This window comes from Aricia agestis, chromosome 20 (genome assembly GCF_905147365.1).
Source record: "Aricia agestis chromosome 20, ilAriAges1.1, whole genome shotgun sequence".
Lineage (NCBI taxonomy): Eukaryota > Metazoa > Arthropoda > Insecta > Lepidoptera > Lycaenidae > Aricia > Aricia agestis.
The window spans coordinates 9117296-9141190 of NC_056425.1; the positions used below are offsets into that span (position 1 = coordinate 9117296).

Consider the following 23895-nt stretch of genomic DNA (forward strand, 5'->3'; position numbering starts at 1 on the left):
GGATAGAACAGAAATAGTTCGACTATACGATGCGGAAATACATTTTGGTGACAAAAAGGAAATAATAATAAATATATCCTCATTATAAGTATAGAAATATTTTTGTTAAGGTCAATAGTTATTGCTAGAGCTTTGATGGCGACAAAATAAATATAATATAGGTACTTATTTACTGTACTATCGTGTTTCACATTTCCTGACACTTAGTTCAAGTTTGTAATATGTACAATTTCCGAAATAAAAAGTATAACACAATATTATCTGTGTCCTTTTTCGGGATTCATAGCATTTCCATACCCATTCAAATTCAGTTCAACAGTTTTATACATTCGCATTTATATTATACCTAAGCACGAATTTATAAATGTCAAAACTGAACTCAATAATATTTTTCATCATTAGTTTCATCTTTAGTTCTTTCTACACCTTGTCTTAATCGTAGACGATTAGCACCTTTGATTCATGGTACTCATTACTCGCTATTAATAATAATATATTTAGGACTGTAGCCATTAATAATAATACCGTTTAGGTCCGTTTATAATACCGATACATGGGTGCGAACAGGGTTGTCACTTGTCAGGCGTCTGAACTCGGAATAAAGGACATGGTCGGACTTTTTGATGGCGTATTCGGCATAATTTTAAATTTCGACTTCCTTGAAGTTTAAATTTAAGGGGATTCCGGCTTTTGCAGAGCTTAGTATCTGTTATTTTGATATGAAAGTCCTATGTTATTAATTTTTTATTCAACAGATAAACTTACTTCAGACACAACATACATACTTACATAATCTAAATAACTAATGTGTTTTTGTGTGTCTGCATCTTCATGTGTTTTGTAGGTATGGCAATCATCTGTCTTAAGATACACATTCTTAAGACTATAGTGTCTCAAATGATCGAGAGCCCTTATTTGTACGCGATGTCAAACCTATTGATATACTCAAGAGTTGAGATTTAAAGTCCTCAGCTGCAGCACCAGAGTCTCCTGCTTTTTCTATACAAATGTCCTATAAGGTTTAACCTTTAAGAAGAGAGCGTATTCCCTCCTAAAAGGCCAGCAACGCACCTGCAGATCTTCTAATGTCTCGAGTGCCCATGGGCGACGGTAGTTACTTTCCATCAGGTGAACCGTTTGCCCCCTTCTTTTATAAAAAAAAAGAGTTGGCAACCCTAGGTGCGGACGGAAGCGCGTCCGTGGGCGCACGTGGCCGCGCATAATGATCACAGAAATAGACCTTTTGAGGCGTCGCGAAACTTCGGCGAGGCTCGGCAAACTTCGGAAGACTTCGGGGAACTTGTAAGGTTACATGGAAGTCCGATACTTGTGTTTGCATAAGATATGTCAAGGTATTCATTACTTGCAAAAAATGGCAAGCCTCATGCCGGAAATAGGCATCAGGTGGCGTTTCAAAGTGTAATTTAATTTGCATTCACAATGGAAAAAAATTAAGTTAACTTTTCTACAAAACTTAGTCTACTGCAGACTAACGTGTGTATGTGTCACGTATACTTCGTGTACCTACGTTTAAGTCTATAAAATACTAGCTGTCCCGGTGAACTTCGTGTCATTTTAAAACCTTTCCTGGACTTCTACGAATATTTTAAGACTTAAATCAGCCCAATCCGTTCAGCCGTTTTCGAGTTTTAGCGTTACTAACACAATTGAAAATCCATTTTTATATATATAGATAAGATAAATCTACGTACTTATGATTGGTGCTCACAAACGCCTCCGTATAAAAGTATAGAACTTAGGACTTAGGAGCAATGATCTCATTAAATAAGCTTTAAAAATTAATTGTCGACAAAATTTTAGGCGCATTCAGCTATTTAAAAATAATTTCGACATAAAAATACTCTTTACTTTGTTAGAACACAATGAACAAAGCTTTTAACGCCCGTCCCAAAACCCAACAAAGAATACCACTTAAATCATTCCTCTATTGTTTCATTATTTTATTTAAATATCCTCTTGTTTACAGCTCCGTTATCAAGGATTTAGGTTTCTGTTTGTCCTAATTTGTCGATGCTTCAAATGTTAATCCTTTGAAGTGTTTTTACAAGATATTGTACCAGTGTTTAGAGTTAAACGTTCTATGTGCAAATGATTTGTAACTTAATGAAGTTCACAAGGCTTCACAAGTGAAGTTGTGAGCTGTGTCTTGTGCTAATAAACTTGAATGTTTAGGTTGTTTCGCAAATTCATGTTACGAGAATAATATATAAATACAAGCAAAAAATACAAATAACTAATAAGTAATAACATTAGCTGACTTCTTTACCCAAGAACCAAATTATAACTGTCACATTTAGAGAGAGAGATTAGAGATGAATAATAGCAAGTAAGCTTGATTGTTATTAAATGCAGATTTTGACGTTAGCCCCCATACAATACTCATCTGTCAAACTCTTCATTCATTTTTCTCTGAGTGCGGCCGTAAGTAGGAGTCTAGAAAAATTATTCCGTGAGAAAATCGAGAGGAAAGAGAGCATAGAATATTAATTGTGATTTTAATAACGGGGAGCTAATCACGGAAGTAAATCGCTCCATTAGGAAGTCGTTTTGTGTAATCGGTGCAAAAATCTCGCTCGCTCGCTGCCGTGGTCACGGCGAATGAGCGAGCAATGAAGCGAAGTCGATTTATCTCATTGACATTTTTATTCACGTCGTCTCTCTTTCTTTGTTGTAGGACTACGAATAATAAAAACTAAGGAATCGTAACTCCTATAATTCAAACATTTTGAAATTGGTTCCTTTTCGCACACTAAAATATGGCAATAGCAATGACACACTAACACTCACGAAATAAAGCCGTTGACATTAATAATTGTCACTTCTATAATTTGTACCGTACAAAATTGTGTACCGAATACATGCAAGTATTCGGTACACAATTTGTAGCCTCTTGGACGAATTTTTTGACACAGTTAGGTACTCTTCCTCAGTTTTTATTATTCGTAGGTTGTAGGATAACTTTTGAGGTAAGGCTGGATATGCATATGGATTTATATGCCGAACGCGCGGTTTAGCCGCGACAACGCGAGATCACAAGCAAATGTATGTCAATGACAGCGCGACTGCACCGCTATTTAAATACTACATCGTTCATACTATTGCTTGTGTTCTACCAGTTACCAATAATGCCTAAAATAATATAAATCACCAAGAAATAGGGATTTAAATGTGAAAATCTTGTGTAATTCACGTTATTTGGTGGCAAATGGCAATTGATAAACAGATTACAGAAGGCATCCAGCAAAAAATTGTAAAGCCAAGGCGGTCGGAATAAATTGGATATTTGAGAGCACGGCCCGGCGAGGCCGACAAAATAGAAGACATGAGTGGAAGAAACGGGTAACTAATATTTTCCAACAGAAGAGCAATTCAAGCAAAACTCATTTTTCCCTAATAAGAACAAACATTGTAAGTTACCAACTTCATTATCTGGCTAATGTACTGTACATATTATAATCCACTTTTTTTTTTAATCATTTTCCCAGCCCCAAAGCCTCTATATTTTATGCAAAAACGACAGTTTTGAAATTGTTACTTACCCGCTTCGTCCACTCGTCTCTTTAATTGTCATCCAATTATACTCGAGACGATCCTTAAATTGCGATAAATTAAATCGCTAGCAATAAATAAAAACCGAGAGATACTTGAACACTAAAAAAAGAGAAGTTTTGAAGATTTTTACAAATGAAAATGACAAATTTTCGCTCTACCTAACGGCGATTTTGTTCTGCCTTACGGCTGTGGTTCCCAGCTCGCTTGGCAATGAAAGCAAGACTCAGAGAGTGAGATCATCAATATAAAGATGCCATTAAAAGTGATTTTTATTTCTATTCTCCATTTTACAGTCGATGCCTCTCTAGTCTCTACTCTCTATAGCAGGGGTCACCAATTAGTTTCGCTCGGGGTCCGTTTTAAGACATGAAATGACCTTCGCGGTCCACACATCTTATATGAAAAAAAAATAAACAATTAAGTAGGTACCTAACCTACTTAATTACGGAAGTTACAAAAGTATTTTTTAGATATCAATGAGAAAAGTAACCGTCTTTTTATAACTAATTATCTCTCTGAAGTTTGTAGTAAAATATTGGTGCAAGCTATATGATATTGACAGATGTTCAAGTCCTAAGATGAACGAAGATCATCTTCGAACATGCTTGGTCCGCACACAATAGGTCGGCGGTCCGGATGCGGACCGCGGTCCGCCATTTGGTGACCCCTGCTCTACAGCCTCTACATATTATGGAATAACTATATGGTCATGATGAGCCAACGTGGAAACGCCTAATAAAATAATACTAAATTGGCTGTAGTAAAATTATCGGTGATGATGATGATTTATGTAAGTACTAAGGATAATTATTGTTAAAGAATTTTTCTATTCAATCTCGTTATCCATTAAAGTTTTCATCAATTTTAATAATGGCGGGTGGTTCTGAGAAATTATGGTGACATATTTTCATAATTCATGAAATCTTTGTACTGTCCGCGTCAGCACAAAATGAACGACGTTATAAATGAAATGAAACTTTGTGTACGAATTATAATATGAATGAGGTCTTTTATAATAAATCAACTATAATTCTCGTACGGAATGTTGCCAACTATAAATTTAATATTTAACTGTATTTTACATTAAGTAACTTAAATTTGTGTTATTTTGTTGCACTTGAGTTCTTGAGTTATTCATAGTTATTAATAAAAACAAACTGTTCCTAATATTTGATTAAGTAGGTACCTATCAGCGTTGCCAGATTTTTTTTGTGCCAAGTCGGGACTTTGGAACTTTTTGAGTGAAAAGGCGGGATTCTTCAGTCAAAAGCGGGAGAAAGTAAAAAAAGGTATAATATCAAAAGTTTTTTAATTTTTATCTTTTCATTTGCGTTAAAATACATTAGATAGCTAAAGTAGCCAAAGAAAATCCACCCCTCTTCCTCCCACACTCTTATCACCTCTTATCAATGAAGATATCATTACGCACCTTTCTTTCTCAGCACGTTCGAGTTATCCCCGAAAAGCGGGACTGAGCATGTCCCGCGCGGGACATTTGATTTTGATGAAAAAATCGGGACCTACCTACTGTACCTACCTACTACGGGACCTATGTACTTAATATCCGAAAAAATACGTGTGGCACTCGGTGACTGCCGCGGTAAACCTTTTGTATAGTATTTTGTATCAACATAAGCAATTATAATTCGCATACATCGAGTCACACACACGCAAACACCATGCCGCGGCATTCCAGCGGGGGTGTTAAGTTTTTGCGTTACAGAATTTCTTGAATGAAAAAAAAACTACTTTTGATGTAAGAACTAAGACATGTAGGTGCTAATGATATTAGTTAGTAGTCAGGCTCAACAAACCGTTTAGGCTCCAGCGTGTGCCAAGGAAATATACATAGGAACATTAAACTTCCCACATAACTTTTCTCCTGGCCCTGTATAGTACTAAAGCGTGTTATGTGCTTCATGTAGTTAACCTAGTTTGAACCTCTAAGAGCTAAAGTAGTTTATGTGTCTAAGTCTGAAACAGGCGCAAACCACGAAAGTCTTATACAAAAGGAAATTGACTTTAAGGCGTGAAACACGCACTACGTTTCGTTCAAAAACCCTGAACTTGTAAAAAATCGTCTTTATGTCACCGGCATAAGGTCCTGTGAAATGGAAAGGATTTGTTTGTGAGAAATTTTGTAGGACGCTCAGAACTTAGATCGTTAATATTATATGACAGCAAGGATAAAGAAAAACTTACAAATCTATTTGGCTGAAGTTTCTTATACGTGAATAAAGTTTGGTGATAGAAAAGCGTATTTTATTACTAAGGTTCACTCGGCCACAGAATATATATTAGTGGTACCAAACTCGGCGTAACTTGGCGGTAGCGGTCATTGACTCCCTGTCAAAAACTTGTCATTTTCTATACAAAGCCGCAATTGACAACATCTGACACCTTATTGTCAATCGCGGCTTACATAGAAAATGACAAGTTTTTGACAGGGAGTCAATGACCGCCACCGCCCAGTTACGCCGAGTGAACAATTCGTTAATCACGTGGAAACCCTACATTTTTTAGGATAAAAAGTTAAAGTGCTTTCCCGAGACTCAAGGTATCTACTATGTACATACAAAATTTCAGCAAAATCGGTTCAGCGGTTCATGCGTCAAGAGTTAAGACCCAAGAGGCTTTGATTATAATTATATCTTCTTCTATCTTCTTATATCTTTATTTTATCTGTAGAATAATAATATTATACTACACATAAAATAAAGAATTGATTATATTATAATCAAAGTCAAGAGGTTACAATTTTATAAGTTTCTTTATTTTTTAAATAGAACAAAAAAAAAAACAAAAAAGCTACATCGCAAGTATTATTTGGGCAGGTTATTTTTTAATTTTGCAGGTATGAGCGACGGCCAAAATTTTTCACGACGAAATAACTTTGACTTCGGTATTTTTTCAAAGCGTATTTTTCATTAAACGTTTAATTTTTGTTACAAAATAGCTCGTCTTGTAAATTTTTGAATTATTTTAATGAAAAAGGAGAACGGGCAAAAATGTATGGGAAGGGTACTTACCCACCACCAATATCTGTCAGAGGTATCTCGTTAGAAAGCTCTTCTCTTGGCAATCATTTGTTATTATGGGGGCCAGCCTCATTGAGCTGCGCGGCGCACAGACCGCTCCTGGGTTAGGTTAGGTTAGGAGGCTAACCTAGCCTAACCCAAGAGCGGTCTATGTACGGTACTGCTGCAGCTGTGCTCGTAGTGTACGCATTTACATCATAGTTTTATCGATTTTAAATGACAAGGAAATAAATATAACTCTTTTTTTCATATCTGGAATAAACTATTATTAATTAATTTCTTTTAGCTTTAACTTTTTCCGCACAGTGAACTTTCTAACGACATACATCTCAGGCCTCAGCGTTATTGGTCGTGGGTACATTTTGTCCGTCCTCCTTTGTCTACGAGCTGAAGAACTGTTCCAAGAAATTGGTACAGTTAGCCAAATATAAAATAAAGTTGGTGGATTTTTTGACCCCCGCAAAAATATAGAGAGAAATATTCATAATTTTTTATCAGGTGTTGTAAATGTTTTCTGCTTCTTCGTTTGCGTCTCCTCGTCTTTTTCGAAACATAAACATCCCATCAAAAACATCCTGTAAAAAAACCAAGTCTCGCAACTTAGTTTTTATACCGTAAAAATTTATGAGATCCATGCAATACCAAGTCGGTTAATTTATTTAGTCCCTACCTAGGAGACCTTATGTCTCCAGTTAGTACGTAAGTTATTATCATATCAATATTAAAAATCTTGTCCAAGTCGATCTATTTATTTAAAATGTAAAAGATTTTTAATATTGATATGATAATAACTTGCGTACTAACTTGAGACATAAGGTCCCCTAGGTAAGGACTGAATAAATTAACCAAGTGGTATTGCATGGATCTCATAAATTTTTACGGTATAAAAACTAAGTTGCGAGACTTGGTTTTTTTACAGGATGTTTTTGATGGGATCGCACTTCTTTTTGTAGAGTCCTACTTTTCTCCTTTTTGGTACCTTTTACTACTATAAATATCAATAACGATTTTTATAAGAAACAAATAAAACTTACAATTAATATAAAATAATCATTATGTATACAGTATTACTATACTACTTGCTTTTCATGACTATCCAATATCCATACTAATATTATTATAAATGCGAAAGTGTGTTTGTTTGTTTGATTGTCCTTTCTTCACGGCCTAGCGAAGCCACCAATCGACTTGATTTTTGACGTAGACTTAGTTGAAAGGATGAATTGAACATAAGCTACTTTTGGTCTTGGAAAAACGTCAGGTTTCCAAAGGAGGTTTACAAGAATATTCGTATTTTACGCGATTTTTCAATTCCACGCGAGCGAAGCCGCGGGCAAAAGCTAGTGCTTAATATATAATGATACCTATCTACAACTATTACTCCTTCGAATATATGTACGGAAATATCGATGGTACCGGTACAATGATTCATAAATTGCCATTAATGTAACTTTGTAATCTTATACATGTATTATATGTGATTACAAAGTTATTCACGAAGTTAGAGAAAGAAGAAGACTGGACAGTTATTATGAAATGTTTATTAGGTTTTCCCTTAATTAAGACACTAAACACTAGCTAGATATCTCTCTACCGACGATAAACCGGAGATATTGATGGTATGGGTACAATAATTCATAAACCGCAAATGTAACTTTGTAATACTATACATTTATTTACTACAAAGTTATTTACAAAGTTAGTGTATCTAGAAAACTGGACAGAAATTTTGAAATATTTGAATTTTTCCTTGATTAAGACACTAAACACAAATTATATTCTAAGTTTGAAGGTTCTATGTCTGCTAGAAGTGCCTTAGACTTTTGGTGATCGGTCAGTCAGTCAGTCAGTCAGTGAAAAATTAAGAAACTTTAACAAGTTACAGCTCTTAAACTACTCGTTCAAATTTAATAAAATTTTAAATATACCGTCTTTATACAATGCTTGCTTAGCAACTGAAAATTCAGGCTTGTTGGTTTATCCACAACGAAGTTATAGGGGGTCAAAAAGAGCCTGAATTGGTTCGAGAAAAGTATGGTACGGCAGTGCCGCTTTTTTGCTCGACTTGGCCTTCGACCTTTTCATTGTTATTGGTTCTGTTGTTTAATCGTTAAGAGGTACTAGGCGGGCTGATAGACACATATTCTCATTTACGTTATGAGTGTGGAATGTTATTTAAGGTTTCTAAGTATCTTTTAAACTAGGAGAATGGAGATACAGGGTAATAAGTAAACGCTAAAGTATTTTACGCTGGTATCCCAGTAAGCCAGTACACAGTGCCTCAGGCCTTATCTCCTCGCCTATGTAGATAAAGATCACACACGTACTCCGCATACACTTAAACACCTGCTTCATTTCAACTTTATTACCAAAGCTATAAAGTCGAATATTCAAGGAGTAGATTTTATGTAACGTACGCGGCACGACAAAATTAATCGCGAAATTGGACTTTCGTTTTAAGGAATTTTTAATGTCATTAAATTACGGAGGAAAGTATATTGCTCGTTACCTACGTCCTGAAAAATGTAGCCGGCTCTCCGTTGCCTAATTAGTAACTGAAGATGATTGGTTAAGTAGCTAAGCTAATCGGGTAGCTGGCTAGTTAACTTAGGGTGGGTTGCAACTTGCACCAGAAGCGTGGTTAAAGTTAAAGTTATGGTCAAAGTTATGGTAATAGCTAAGTAAGGCTAATTTAACTTTGACCACATAATTTGACAGAAGATGTTGCTGGTCCGACAAGGCTTTAAATGACCATGGGCGGGGGCGCTGCTGATAAAGGAGAACTGTCAAAAATGGTGTTTTTGTATGATGACAGCATTAGTAGTTCCTTTTTTCGCCACGTGCATTAAAAGCCTTGTAGAGCTCTATAATTATGGTTAATTATGGCGTCCATTTTTGACTTTAACCAAAGATTTGACATTTTGCATTGTAGTTAAAGTAAAAGTTATAGTTAAAGTTACAGTTATTATAGGTAAAGTAAGGTCGTGCACCGTGCAAGCGGTGCAACCCACCCTTTTTTTTTTACATGGGGAAATGCGTTACGCATCCCCGGCGGATTGGGGACATCGGCCGGGGTATGTGGGACTCTCCGAGGAACTGCCCACTAAAACCCCATGGTGCTCCACTTACCGCTTAGGCAAAGTTACGGGCACGATCAACCCACCGCAACGGTGCAACCCACCCTAAGCTAAATTTTTTAGCCGGCATAACCGGCTAAATTTTGTACCCATATCTTGATAAATCAAATGCTTAAAATGCCGTGTCCATTTTAAATTCGCAAGATGTTGATTAAGTTGCCTATTGAAATGAAAATTACGGTACATAATAGCTAATTAAGGGGGAAAATTGCTACTTCAGTGTTACATCAAAAGTTTTAAGTAAACTTGGGGTTCTCAATTTGTTTATACAGCGAAAATCTATGCCCACAAAATTGATCTCTATTACTTAAACGATAAGAGCGATATATCCCCTCTATATAAAGGTGTTGCACAGTGGTCCCCTGGCAAAATTTCAAGCTACCCATACGACTTAACTGGTTTAACTCGGCCAAAGTACTTGGGTACAGGAAAAAGTACACGCCCAATAAACTGCAAAGGTATTAAATATTATAGAGCAGGGATTCTAAACTTTAGGAAAATACAGGGGAGGGGTTCTTAAACTTTCTGATAACTATAGAGCAGGGGTTTCTAACCTTTCGGACTATATAGCGCAGGCGTACCTAAGGTTACGAACAATAGTAGGTAAAGAGCTGGGGTGGCTTAAACTTTTGGACAATATAATAAATAGCTCGGTCCGAAAGCTCAAAGCTCCTAGCTTTCAGTCTACTGCTCTATAATGTTGTCCGAAGCTTAATTCGTATAATATAATAGAGCGTATCCTAAACTAATACAGTGAATATTAAAGAGCAGCGGGGCTAAAATGGTCGCTTTGGAGAATCACATTAAGATCATAATACGATTCATTTTTTTAAATCGCAAAATGCAAGTCTGCTTGCAATTCATGTAGTCTACAACTCGACAAGTCTTTAAATGAACGTGTCGAAAAAAAATTAACTAACGCTGTGATCATACAAAAACGTCATTTTTGACAGTTCTCCTTTACGAGCAGCGCCACCGCCCACGTTCAGATTTAACCTTGTCGCACTGTAGTAATTCGTACTAATTTGACATTTGTCAGTTTGACAGTTTTGACAATTCATTTGCTGAATTGATTGAGAGGAATTGCTAAATGTGACCATTTTAGCCCCGCTGGACTTCCTAAAATGTCTAACAGCGTTATAGAACAGTTTTAAGGTAGATACTATTATCGTCTTGGCAGTTGGCGGGTCTGACAGAGGAGGCACCTTGAGATTAGGACGTGAGGTGATGAGGTGCTTTCCTCCTTATCATCATCACGCACCAGTGTGAACATAAGAAAGATCGCAGACGGTTATACACTTTTTGTGTGATCGAGTCTGCGGCTAGGGTTCCCAACCCTCCCTGGATTGCCCGGGAGACTCCAGTAATAATGCTTAACCTCTCGTCCTCCCGGAAAACGATAATTTCTCCGGTTAATTTAAAAAAACTAATAATTATTATTGCATACTTAGTGAAAAAATGTAAGATGAAGTTAGATTGGACAATCATATTATCTGTTTGAAGAAAATCGCTGGTAATATCTCTGGGCTTACTAATGACTTCATATGAAAGAGAGAAAAAATGGTCCTGTGGTTCTGAGACTATGTTCTTTCTCAATCTCCTGGGTTGGTCCTTTCGAGAGTTGGCAACCCTATCTGCGGCGCACATACAATCTGCATGGCGCGACTGTCTGCATGAGACTGTATGTGCGCCGCAGACTCGATCACACCGACTATGTTATATTCTGTGATCACACAAAAAGTGTGCCGTCTGCGATCTCCCTATAACGATCAAAACTCACAGAACATACCGATCAAAGGTACAATATGGCTTATGAAATATGCGTGTGATATTCAATATAACATGTTACTCATATTATACATGTAATATGACGTTATGTTTATCGGCATTATAACTATCGTTCAACCTAATTTAGGACGTGAAAGGTAACACAATACGATAAAACAACAGACGCTAGCTCACACGTGTAGCGGGAATAATTTAGTAGGCTTAGCAGAGAAATACAGCGATGTATTCATAATGAAATCAATGGAATCTCATAGAAAACAAGCAATGGAACAGCAAAAAATGGAAAGGGCGTAAGCGACAAAATGGTTTTTGTCGCGTAATTTAAAAACCATAAATACATTTCATACTCGTATAAGCTATGGGCAAATTAAAGTGTATGCTTGAACCAATCTATGTACAAATTTTGGAAGCTTAAATCACTCCCTTTTTTACAGAGGTCTTTTTGATAGATTATTCTGTTTTATAAAAGTTGACCAATGGTGTTATGTAATATGTTATGGGCAATTCGAAGACAAAGACATGATGAATACTGACAATGAACTTAATTTCTTAGTTTTAGTCATTGCTGAGAAAAATCGATATCGCTACAGCCAAATGATCAAGGCGTCGCCTTAAATTCGTAAGGCTAAGGCAATGGTAACCTAGCCGTCTAGACTCTAGACTCTAGTGCATGCTGTAGTGCTAGTTTGTTGTGTTTTTCGTTATATGGTTACTAGTTTGTTTGTTAGTAATTTGCGGGCGTCATCTAGTCCATCTCAATATTATAAATGTGAAAATGTGTCTGTCTGTCTGTCTGTTTATAAACGAAATTTGGAGTTGCGGGTGTCGTTTAGTCATAATAATAATAGCTCCCACACCGGTTTCGGTGACGGTGGCCAGTTTCATTGAAACCAGGCCAGCTACGCAGGAGTCATTTTATAGTGCCAAAGTGTGTGCGCAGTACACAAGAGCACTCTCTATTCCTTTACTCTCATAACCCAGTGGGACGGACGACCGACACGACTGGCGAGAGATCAGGCGCAGGACCGACTTTTTACATGCCCATCCGACGCATGGATCATCTTACTTGTCAGACAATCAGGTGATCAGCCTGCATTGTCCTAACCTAACTTGGAAATAATATGTCTCCAACGCGGGAATCGAACCCACGACCTCCGAGTCAAGAGCCGCGCTCTATACCACTAGACCACGGAGGCGTTGTTTAGTCATAATATAAGTATTAAGTATTAAAGTACTAGCAAGTAGCAACTGTTATAGCAACACATAACTTTTGCTGACTGTACTAACTGTGAACTGTGTAATGTCACATAATATATAATAGTGTAATGTAAACGCTTGTGTTTAATTATACAGGCTGTAGGCATAATGTATTGCCAGCGTTTGAATAATACTCGTGTCTTATTGCCGAGAGCTTTAATTGCTTGACGCGTAGTAATGTGGGATTCTAGCGTTTTCATTGTATGTAAAACGCGGGACATATTTTACATTGGAGTTGTGACTTGTGAGCAAAGGCTAATGAGTAATGATGATGAGGCTCTAGACAGGCATAGGCTTTAACCGAAGTCTTGGTGTCTAGGGGTGTTCAGGTGTCCAGAAGAATGAATTGTTATATCGTTTTAAGTATTCGACTTTATGGTGTTTGTCCGACCATGATTATTTTTGCCGAAGCAAGAATTCGGAGTCGATGCCTAAATGGTAAATCATTATAAAGAGTCAATTATTTCCGTTAGCAATGGTCAACTTTAAAAGTGTTTACATTATGCGCTGCGATTGCTCGTGTCGATGATAAAATACATAGATTTTAGAAGTTGATGTTTTAGTATCAAACTTGTAATACCTGTCTTTGTCATTTTCTACGCGAAATCTACAATTTAGGATATTGAAATAACGCTCTTACGTCTAAGCCATAAAGGTTACAGATTTGTTGTTTCGCATAATAGCTGAACGCTCTTACTTGGGCATAATTTATGAATTACTGACCTCAGCAATAAAGTTGCTGGGCTTTGTTAATGGCGGCGACGACCTTGTGGCACCTCTGAGAAGTTTGTAATGACCCCGCTACACGATCCGACATGTCGCGTTTGAGATTTTCGTTAAGCCCAATCCCCTACCCTATTCCCTTCCTTACCCTCCCCTATTCCCTTCCCTTCCCATCCCTACCCCTATACCCTATTCCCTCTTAAAAGGCCGGCAATGCACCTACAGCTCTTCTGATGCTGCGAGTGTCCATGGGCGACGGAAGTTGCTTTCCATCAGGTGACCCGTTTGCTCGTTTGCCCCCCTACTTCATAAAAAAATCACTTTTTTGCGTTGTTTAATAGTATACAATAGAATTAAAATTAATAGTCGAATTTGAAAATGGTTGCAATATTTCAGCCTAGCACACGAATTAGGTGCTAGAGAGACTACCATGAAAAGTTAGAGTCTACTGTACCATAGAAATTTTCTGATATTGTCTTTGTGTTGGGTTCAAAATGACGATAAATGTGTCTCAAAAAATCTATGAGTGCTTCTAATCTTTGCCAAACCTGCAGATTCAATTTCAGTGCTCTAAGTTTTTTCCTGTCCGACAGATTGTGAATGAAAATGTCGCGTGCTGATAGAGTTTGGCCGGATCGTGTAGCCCGGGTATAAACACCTTCGTGTATTATTCAAATTACACGTAAATCATAATTGTAAAGTTGTAGGCGAAACTTGAGTATTCGCTCGTCGATTATATTACGTGGAACACACAAAACAGTAAGTAACACACACTCTTACTATTAATATAAATATTAAATAAGTTATTCACGGTGTTTGTCGGTCATATAACTTTTCCAATGTGGTGGGAAAATACAAGCAGACCTATTGTTACATAATATGCGGTTCTGGCTCTTCTATAAATTGCGCCTACTGGCTAAGCCAGGGGTCATAAATTAGTTTCGCTCGGGGTCCGTTTTGAGACATTAAATGACCTTCGCGGTCCACACATTTTATATAAAAAAAATTATGAAACATACGTAATTACGGAAATTACAAAGGTAATTTTTAGATATTATTGAGAAAAGTAACCTTTTTTTTTTTTTAGCTAATTATCTCTCTGAAGTTTAGAGTGAAATATTGGTGCAAGCTATAGATATTGAGATATTAAATTTAGTATATAGGGGGTTTCGGGGGCGATAAATCGATCTAGCTAGGAATCATTTTTAGAAAATTGTCATTTTATTCGTGTTTTATCGAATACCGAGCAAAGCTCGGTTAAATAGCTAGTGTTAAATTATTTAAGAAGGATATAATTTTTACAAGTCAATGAGGCAATTTTGTATAACATTAGTCATTATATCCTAAAATAATATATTTTATATAAAACAACCCTTTTTACGTAAAATAATATCTTTTTGGTGGCGATATCAAGCGTTTGGTTAAATTTGAGATATATAAATAGAATGAGGGTAACACACACATGACAAGAAAAGGTCTATGTTTTAATTTAGTTGAACGTGGGTAAAAGTTTGTTTAATTTTCATTACAACACTGAATTACTTTGTTTGATCTCGTTATGGAAAAGCTGTAATAGTATTTTAGGGAACTGTAAAGGAGCAGTGTTCACTTTAAAATGGTATAATCTGTTGAAAGGCATTTCCGTACCTAATATGGTAAAATTAACTGTTGGCACATGGTCTACTGTTTATGAAGTTGACTCCTCTGCAGATGGCGGACCTAAGTAATTTGGTCGCGATAGGGTGAACATGAATAGTGATTGGACAGTACCAGTCATTGGACAGAGCACAAAAAACACTATATTTATTAAGGTTGCTTTAAAAACGACCTGTTTTTTCTTTAAAATCAGGCGCACAGCTAACATTGAATTGACATAAGCCGACCGCATGACATAGACCGTCCGTCCGTCAACTGCTTAGGAATCAATTTCCTCGATGGTACATATTATAACATAACGTCTACAATCTACAGGGTGTATGAAAAAAGTGATAATACTTAGGGCCGTACTGTGTTCCTCTGCTCAGCGCTATTTCTTTAACAGTGCTTCACAACTCTATGTAGGTATTTGAATAGAAACGTGCCGTAAAGTTGTTTTATTTATGTTGCGTCCTTTATAGATGAACTACGAATAACGATCATAATGTCCATCAAATATCCTTAGTAATTTTACCACAGCTTACTCCGATAAAGAAGTTGAAAATATATATTCGCAATCGCTAGGGGTTGGACGGGGAGCCCATAGTCGTTAAGGGAGCATAATTGGGTGGCTTTTATTAAGGACTACGGGCTACGTCCTAACAAGATGTCTAATTGACTACGAAATGGGAACTGAGAAGGACAAGTGGTTGATGCAGCGTGTAATTAACAGTAAAAAAATTATTTTGTTGTTATTACAGGCTATGCAATTTGGCTTAGCATCCAGCGTGGCTAAAATGGTCGTATAGCAATTCCTCTCAATCAATTCACAAATTGTCAAATTTGCGAATTGATTGAATTTGAATTGTCAAATCTATCAAAGTCACGAATGTCAAAATATTTAGACCAATTCAATTGGTCAAAAAGTATATTCATTCATTCATTCATTCATTCATTCTCAATTCGTACTAATTTGATATTCGTGAGTTTGACCAATCAAATTGGTTTATATTCGTACTAATTTGACATTCGTGACTTTGACAGTTTTGACAATTCATTTTGTGAATTGATTGAGAGGAATTGCGACCATTTTAGCCCCGCATTTTAAGTATAGTTTCGATGCAGTCTTCATACAGTAAAAAGTGTATTATAACATTTATAAGTCAAACCAAATTCAAACGCCTTCTGATTGGTCAAAATAGAAAGCTTTCTACTGAAGAATAAACAAAGTGACAGATTAAAGATGATTCCTAAAATCTTTCTGTATTTCTATTCTCGAGCGGTCAAAGATTACTGACTTATGTTTATAATATGTTATCTAAGTACAAACCTTGCATAATTATTCATCTTCGTCTGTAGCGTTGACAAAACTATCAACTCGTTATAATTTTCAGCCAAAACCTCGAACTGCCCTAAAGTTAGTATAGATGCACTCGTGTGAAGTTCGTGGAAGTGGGTCAGACGAAACTGGTGTAATTTGTACAAATATAACTTAATGGCCCCGCTCATGGCCTGAAGTGATCGTTAGATGTGAGTTATGAATCGAACCACCGCTTTTATTTGGACAAAAATGTGGAAAATAAAATGCGCGGCATACTGATAAAAAGGTTGGCGATTCCTGATTTATTTTTTAAAGTACAGTGTGTTATTTAATAAATAAACATTAAGTAATATAAAGAAACCCACATAAATGTCAAATCATACAATGCATATATACGATATTTAAAATGTTTTTTGTGCCAACTCTAATGATAAGGTTAGTAACCTACTCTCTACATCCTAAGTTCCTTGAATGACCCCTAAGGAACTTAGGATGTAGAGTATTGTAAATTGTAACGCTATAATGTTGAATATTCGAATGTGTGTTGCGTTTAATTCTCTTCTTCATCTTTACTCATAATAATATCTACCGCACATGAAGACCATTCGTCTTTTTAATTGATAAGTAGAGCTCCACCATTGTCTTTCGTCCGTTCCTATGGGATTATCAATCATCCTTAATTGGTACACCCCGTAGTCTATTATTTATAATTGTTACTGGTTGGTGTCCCCAATGTTTGGGTGGGTACAAGTTTTATGAGATGAAATAATCTCTTAATTATTTTTGTAACATTTGGTTCATAATGTTTTGGGAAAGATTAACTATTATTATCAATGTTAATTTCAATAACCTATGTAAAACATACTTAACTATATTATGTTACCCGGAGGTATGGGACATAATAATAAGAATATTGGGCGCCATGGCGCTTCATTAAGTATGTCTTTTTCACCTTGCCAATAAACCATGGTTCTAATATTTTTGGCATAAAACAGTTTTTCTTAAACGAAGCTATCATTTACGTCATTTTGTTTTCCAAGCGCGTTGTCTTTCCGAATTTTGGTAAGTTGCTGAGTTGTTAAATGTTAATGACATGTAAAAGTCGGTCATGCGCCAAACCGTCCCTTCAGCCACAATAGACATAACTACGTCCAGTAGTTCGACTACAAAGAAACGGACAGGTTTTAATATCTGTAAAATTCGTCGGGTTTCACTAGGATTATAAATGGAATGTGCCTCGGCCCTCGCGCTGGCTGATATAATTTATTTTTAAATTTTCAAAATAAAGATTTCAAAATTGGATTCTGATAATTTTAATCGCATGTGCCAAAACACAAACAACAACACGACCAAAGAGGAACACGTTCAGCGAATATGTCATAGTTTTAAATTCGTAGGTAACAAGTTAACAACCCTAGCGACTGTTTTCGTCATAATACGTCAAATTTAAAAATTTCAACATCAGTTCCAAGTCAGCATACTCTATAATTCTGTCTACTCTGCTTCAGCCGTCTTATCCAGGATCCACCTTATCATAGATAAAGGTAGATAGCATGGGACTTATATAATTATTACATTTTATATGAATTTTTAGTCGGCCCCTAGACGATCAATAATAATTAACGTATTGTGCAATATCACGATTCAATTTTATTGAATTCAAGTTTATTTAACAATTAGATTGAAGGCGCGAGATGTTCAATTTTGTTATGTTTTTTCTGACATTGCACTGTGTTCTTCTTATATTTAAAAAAAAAAAATAACAAACTTAAACTCAGCTTGTCAAAAATATTACGTCTTTATCCAGCCTCACCTATTTAAGTAGCGGAAGTCGCTCGCACCATTACAGTTCTGAGTAACCGTACTATAAATACTCCACTTGCCCTGCGCCCTTGTCAGTAGCCAATGCCACCCACATTGTACAGAAAACCTTTGTCTTGGCCCTTGGGTGCTAATGCAGGTGACAGCTGCAATCCAATAACTACCCTGTGCAGTTATATCAGAGTTTATTTTTGCCTGCTGGGTGCGTTAAGATGCAGAATCGATATCGTTTTTATCTCGAGCCTCTAACTGAGCTCTGTATGAGTTTATCGCGCGTTATCAGGGAAGTCACAATTTCGAAGAAAGATACCCGATTTGACGTCACTCTTGGGTATCTCTCTAGGGTGTGATTCGTGATTTTGGCATTTTGACAGAAATGGATTTTATGGGTCCTTTACCCTTAGGGCGTTTGTGCACTACACGGAATTTTACCATCCGGCGCGGCGCGGCATCTCGATTTCCTACCTTATTTATATGGCAAACGTGAAAGTTATGTTTGCCGGACGGTAAAATTCCGTGTAGTGCACAAACGCCCTTAGTTGGGGTTTCAAACCGCGTCCATATTGTTAAGGAAATAGGTCAAATCTTACCTATAGGTTACATACAGAAGAAAAAAACATCGACTGCTAAAATATATTATACTCTTTCAAAACAGTTCATTGGTTTTTCCCTTCTTCTGCTTCTGCTCAAACTACCAAAGCTCTTACTGGATTTAATTGTACTAATAAATAATCCATCTTAAACCAAATGGATTTTAGTTTTAATCACTTTTAATATTAAAATGGGGAAATTTTACGGCGAAAGTTGTTAACGTGGTTTAAAAGTTAATCTATAATATTAGTTAGGAGTTTATTAGGGCAGCAGAAACGTGAAACAATTCCGAAATGAAAGTTATTTAATGGCTTTTGACTTGCCTTATATTCTTACTTTACTTATTATTTACTTGTGTAAAAGGTTTAAATATGGTTTAAATTTTAAACAAAGCTTTTTATGTGTGTCAATTATGTAATTTCGCTATTTGTTATTAAAATTATTTCTTACAGACAATTTTGGTCTAAGTTCAGCGGTTACCGATTTTGCTGAAATTTGGTATAAAGATTCTTTGAGGAAAATTACATAGGATAATTTTTACACAATCAATCGAAGATTATTACTATATATTGGTACCACAAGCAATATTATAAAATATTACCAAGCAAAGTGGAAGGGATTTGTCAGTCTAGACTTTAGTCTTTAGGTATATTTGTGGCTCTTGACGACAGCTAATACTAGGTCATGACACACCTGGAAGCCAATACAAAGATGAGTCAAAGCTCAAATCTAGACGGGCCCGTTGGCAAGGTACCATCGTATGTAGGCCAGTGTTGAAATAAACCTTTACTGTCATGGTTATAAAGAGGCTAGTAATAAAATTTCATAGTAGTATAATTGACTTTTAAGTTTTAATGTGATGTGAAGTTTTGTGAGTCTATTCAAAATGTCGGGTTCAAAAACTAAGTATCACAACATACTATATATATAGAATAAGTATTACCAAATTGGTTTCCGTTCTAAGCTAAATACTTCTAAATAAAAGTAATAAAAAAATACTCACGACACTCCTTTATTCTTAATACAGCTTATGTTTAAAATCTAAGGGTTGACACGGAATATTTTTTTGCGTGATAATGCGGCCTTTCGCGTTTAGTTAGCCTATAATAATCTATATGCACAAATACAGGCAGATTCACGAACGAGCGTATTCGTTTCTAAATGCCCATGATAAAAAATGTACTAGTACACTTGAGACAAACTTCGCAATGGTTATCCACAATGATCCAACTTTACCTAATCTACACGTATTCGCAAAGATTTTCTTAAATCGCGCAATCCACATTTCCAGTTTGTTTCTAGTCATAATGTCAATTATGTAGAGCCAGGAAACTTTGTTAGCTCGGTCTCGACAGACTAATGAGACGAGAAGGTAAACTTTCCGCGGAGCCACTTCGCCTGCCCTTAATTACTTTAATTTGAAGAACAAGACTTCTAGCGATGTTCTTGAATTTTCTAGGAACTGCGTTTCAAGAAACATAAACGTTTGTAAATTTACATTATTATTTATTGCTATGTATTGTGATTGATGTGAATTTATAACAGTCACGCATAAATTAATTTGGCCGTTACTTCTGTAGAGTTTCATTAGAAAGAGGGGACTAGTTAAATTCTGCATGTTATAGTTAATCAGTTTTCTTACTATAGCACCAAGCCACCAACTCTACCGCACAAAATTTGTTGAATAAAACGACCTATTTACGAGTGGTTGTTCTAGCTCACTTTACTGAGTTGTTTTGACAACGCTTCTTAACCAATTTTTCTCTTCTATTTACCCGTTTCACGCTTGTCCATTTCGTCTATAAAAGTTTTATCAGCGGGTTTAAACCAGCTGTCGTTTTGTGTACGGACGGACAAACATCACGGGACACTTTTATAGCTAATATTGTCGTTTTACGGCGCGCTTGTTTTCCTCTGTAGTTCACAAAAATACAGTAAAAAATTTACAACGTTATAAAACGGTTACACAGAAAATCTCAATCGCTGTGTACACAACGGTAAATAAAGTTTGTGAAAAACAAAGCGCAAATATGAGGTTTTATGCACGTTGTGGGCGTTTAGTTACATACTACATTATAGGGTTGCTGAGGATTCCTCTTCTGCTTCCTCATAATGAGGAAGTTCCGCAATATTTTGGGTTCCTCAACCGTTACCGCATCCTCTTAAATAAAATTAAAAAAATCCTCTTCCGCTATCGCTTCCTCAAAATTTAAGAGGAATTTATGAGGAATTTCACTGCGCATGCGCGTCGCGTATCCAATCATGGAAACGCACACGCCAGAGCCAGATAATTGTATCATTCACTCATCTTTTTTTTTGTGTGCGTTGTTGTGTATGTTTAGCCTGGGAAAATTAAGGAATTCAGACAGACTAATTCGTGTAGTTTTGAAAGTTGGTACAGTCGTTCCTAAAGGTGTCCAGATGAATATAATAAGTCTCCAAGGGTGGGACAAGAGCCGGCGGTGGGGGAAGGCTCTTCCTGAAAATAATAAAAAATAAATAAAATTAGAGACTCTATTTTGAAGGAGGAATCAGGGGACTACGTTTCGCCGATTCACTATATCTGTCTCTAGGTACAGTTAATCGAGGTAACGTATTCCCGTGATTCCTCCTTCAAAGTTGATCCTATCTAAATTTATTCTTTTTAAATATCTTCAGGAAGAATGAGTCTATACCACTACGTTTTTATTTTATCGTAAACATCTTTTAAATTTATTTTATGGTCGGTCGATTGACGGGGTACGGGGCATTCATATTTTTGCAATTTTTAAGGGTCATATTATTTTTATTTATTAGTAAATTTAGAAAAAATCTAACGTAGCTATTGTATAAAAATCATTCGTCTAAACGCATTGTCCAGGGGGTAAATTGGGGAATACGTTTGAATGGAAAAACAGTGCGAGCGTACCCTTTTAATACTCTGTATTTCCTAAAGTAATGATCGTACAGTAAAAATGTTTGAACGTAAGCTGTAGTAAATTTAATGTAGATAATTAATGTAGAAGTCACTAAAGAGATATTTTAAATAATTTTCGAGTCACAAGCAAAAACTTTGAAAAGGAGACCTTTCCCCCCTCCCCTTACCGCCGGCTCTTGTCCCACCCTCGGGGACTTTTAGTATATTTATCTGGACACCTTTAGGAACAACTGTACCAACTTTCAAAACTACACGAATTATTCAGTCTGATCGACGATTTTGAAACTTCTTTCTTAGACTAGTTACTGAACTCCTGCTTAATTGCTGGACCGATTTTGATGATTCTTTATTGTGTGTGTTTTGAGAATGGTTTAGATTCATAGTTTGGTCCACTGGAAAATGCCCTTTTAATGAATTTTTGAGTAATGTACCTATGTACCTAGTTATGTACCTACAGACAGGACAAAGACTTTTGGGTTAGGTCCGCTAGTATTTATAATTTCCTTTCATCCTCTTCCTCATCCGCTTCCTCATCCGCATCCTCTTCCTCAAAAAATATCCTCTTCCTCATCCGCATCCTCTAAATTTGCGCGTGAAAATTCCTCTTCCTCCTCCTCTTCCTCATAATCACTTCCTCAACAACCCTACTACATTACATAAATCTATATTAATTAATAACTAGCTAAAAGTCGAGCTTTGTGAGGGCTCGCGTGTCGTCACATCATGACTGACTGATGATAACACATCTACATATTATAAATAAAAATTACTATGTTAAAGCACAAATCAATAGGCGTTACTCACAGAAATAGAGTTACTTATAGTTTTTACGTTAAGTGTAAATGTTCAGATTGTGGGATATACTAGAGCTCGCTTCGCTCGCCCTGATTTTAAAGAGAAAAAAATTGTTTGTTTGTTTGCGACGAAAGTACTGGCCACTGGGCTGATTTTAATGAATTTTGGCATAGACATAGAATAGACCACGCGGAAGGACATAGGATAATTTTTAACGCGGGAAATTATCGCGTAGTTAGTAACAACTACACAGAATAAAGTAACTTTATAGTAGCAAACGCGCGGTGCGTTTGAGGTCCACGCGTTTAATTGCACCCAACTTATTACAAAGATAGTCACTCAACAGTTAGCAATCTATACCGCACTACGTATATGAATTTTAAGTGGCTCTGTAACTTGTAAAAGTAAATAATAATAAATGTTCATTGGTTGCAGATAATCGCGATGTGTTTATGAGATCTACACCCGTGTGAGGCAGCGCGACGCGGCGAGGATGTGGGCGCGGTACGTGTGCGCGGCGCTGCTGCTGCCGCTGGCGCTGAGTAGGCACGACGACGACTTCGCCTTCGACAACAACGAGGAGTTCCAGGTGATCGCAAGCTTCCAAAAGTAGGACTTTAGTGAAACTTCGTTTGATAGTTTCGACAACAAGAAAATGTACCTGATGAAATGAAATATGGAATTTGAATTTTACTTTCGCAACATGGCGCCTGCGATGCCTTATCATGAAAATGTTAGATATTTAATAATAATTTAGATATTTGAACTTCTAAAATTGTGTGTTTAAAAGTTAAAGCGCCTTTTTATAAGGCTATCCTATTTTTTTAGTCCAAAATTACTATAGCTCCCCATTTAAAAGCTTGTTTCAAATTAAATCAAAGTTTATATGTCTGAGTAAACAATAGCCGCGATTTTAGCGGTCTTCCTTTGCTACAACTCCTGAGAGTTTACCCTTGTTTGCAAATTCTCGCCAACATTATTTATCCATTAACTGAATGATTTAACCCCTTTTCCAGGTGGAGCTGACAGCGAACCACTCTGAGATCGCGAAGAACGGCCTAACCCGGCTCTGGGGGGTTCCCGACACGTCGGCCTACGTCGGACACCTGTTCCGAATGGAGATACCCAAGGAGGCCTTCTCCGGAGATGTTATAGCTTATAAGGTTTGTACGACCTTCTCTGGGGGGTGAGCCAAGATCTTTTCTTTGAAAATAATAGAATCACCGTTTAAAATATTGTATGGAATTGACATATAACAAGTCGAACGTCAACATCATATTAACGAACGCTTAGGTATGT

At 36.5% G+C, this 23895-nt stretch overlaps 1 protein-coding gene across 4 annotated transcripts in view; it reads left to right on the plus strand.

Moving 5' to 3' along the window:
* LOC121737464 (dystroglycan) overlaps positions 1–23895 on the plus strand; it is a 114348-nt gene that overhangs the window by 48672 nt on the left and 41781 nt on the right. For all 4 annotated transcript variants that reach the window (XR_006037138.1, XM_042129141.1, XM_042129143.1 and 1 more), the window contains exons 3-4: positions 23032–23185; positions 23613–23759. Coding sequence is in view for 3 of the 4 variants with exons in the window: in XM_042129141.1 (XP_041985075.1) it covers positions 23090–23185; positions 23613–23759 (243 nt within the window). In the remaining variant the exon portion in view is untranslated. The remainder of the gene's footprint in view (positions 1–23031; positions 23186–23612; positions 23760–23895) is intronic.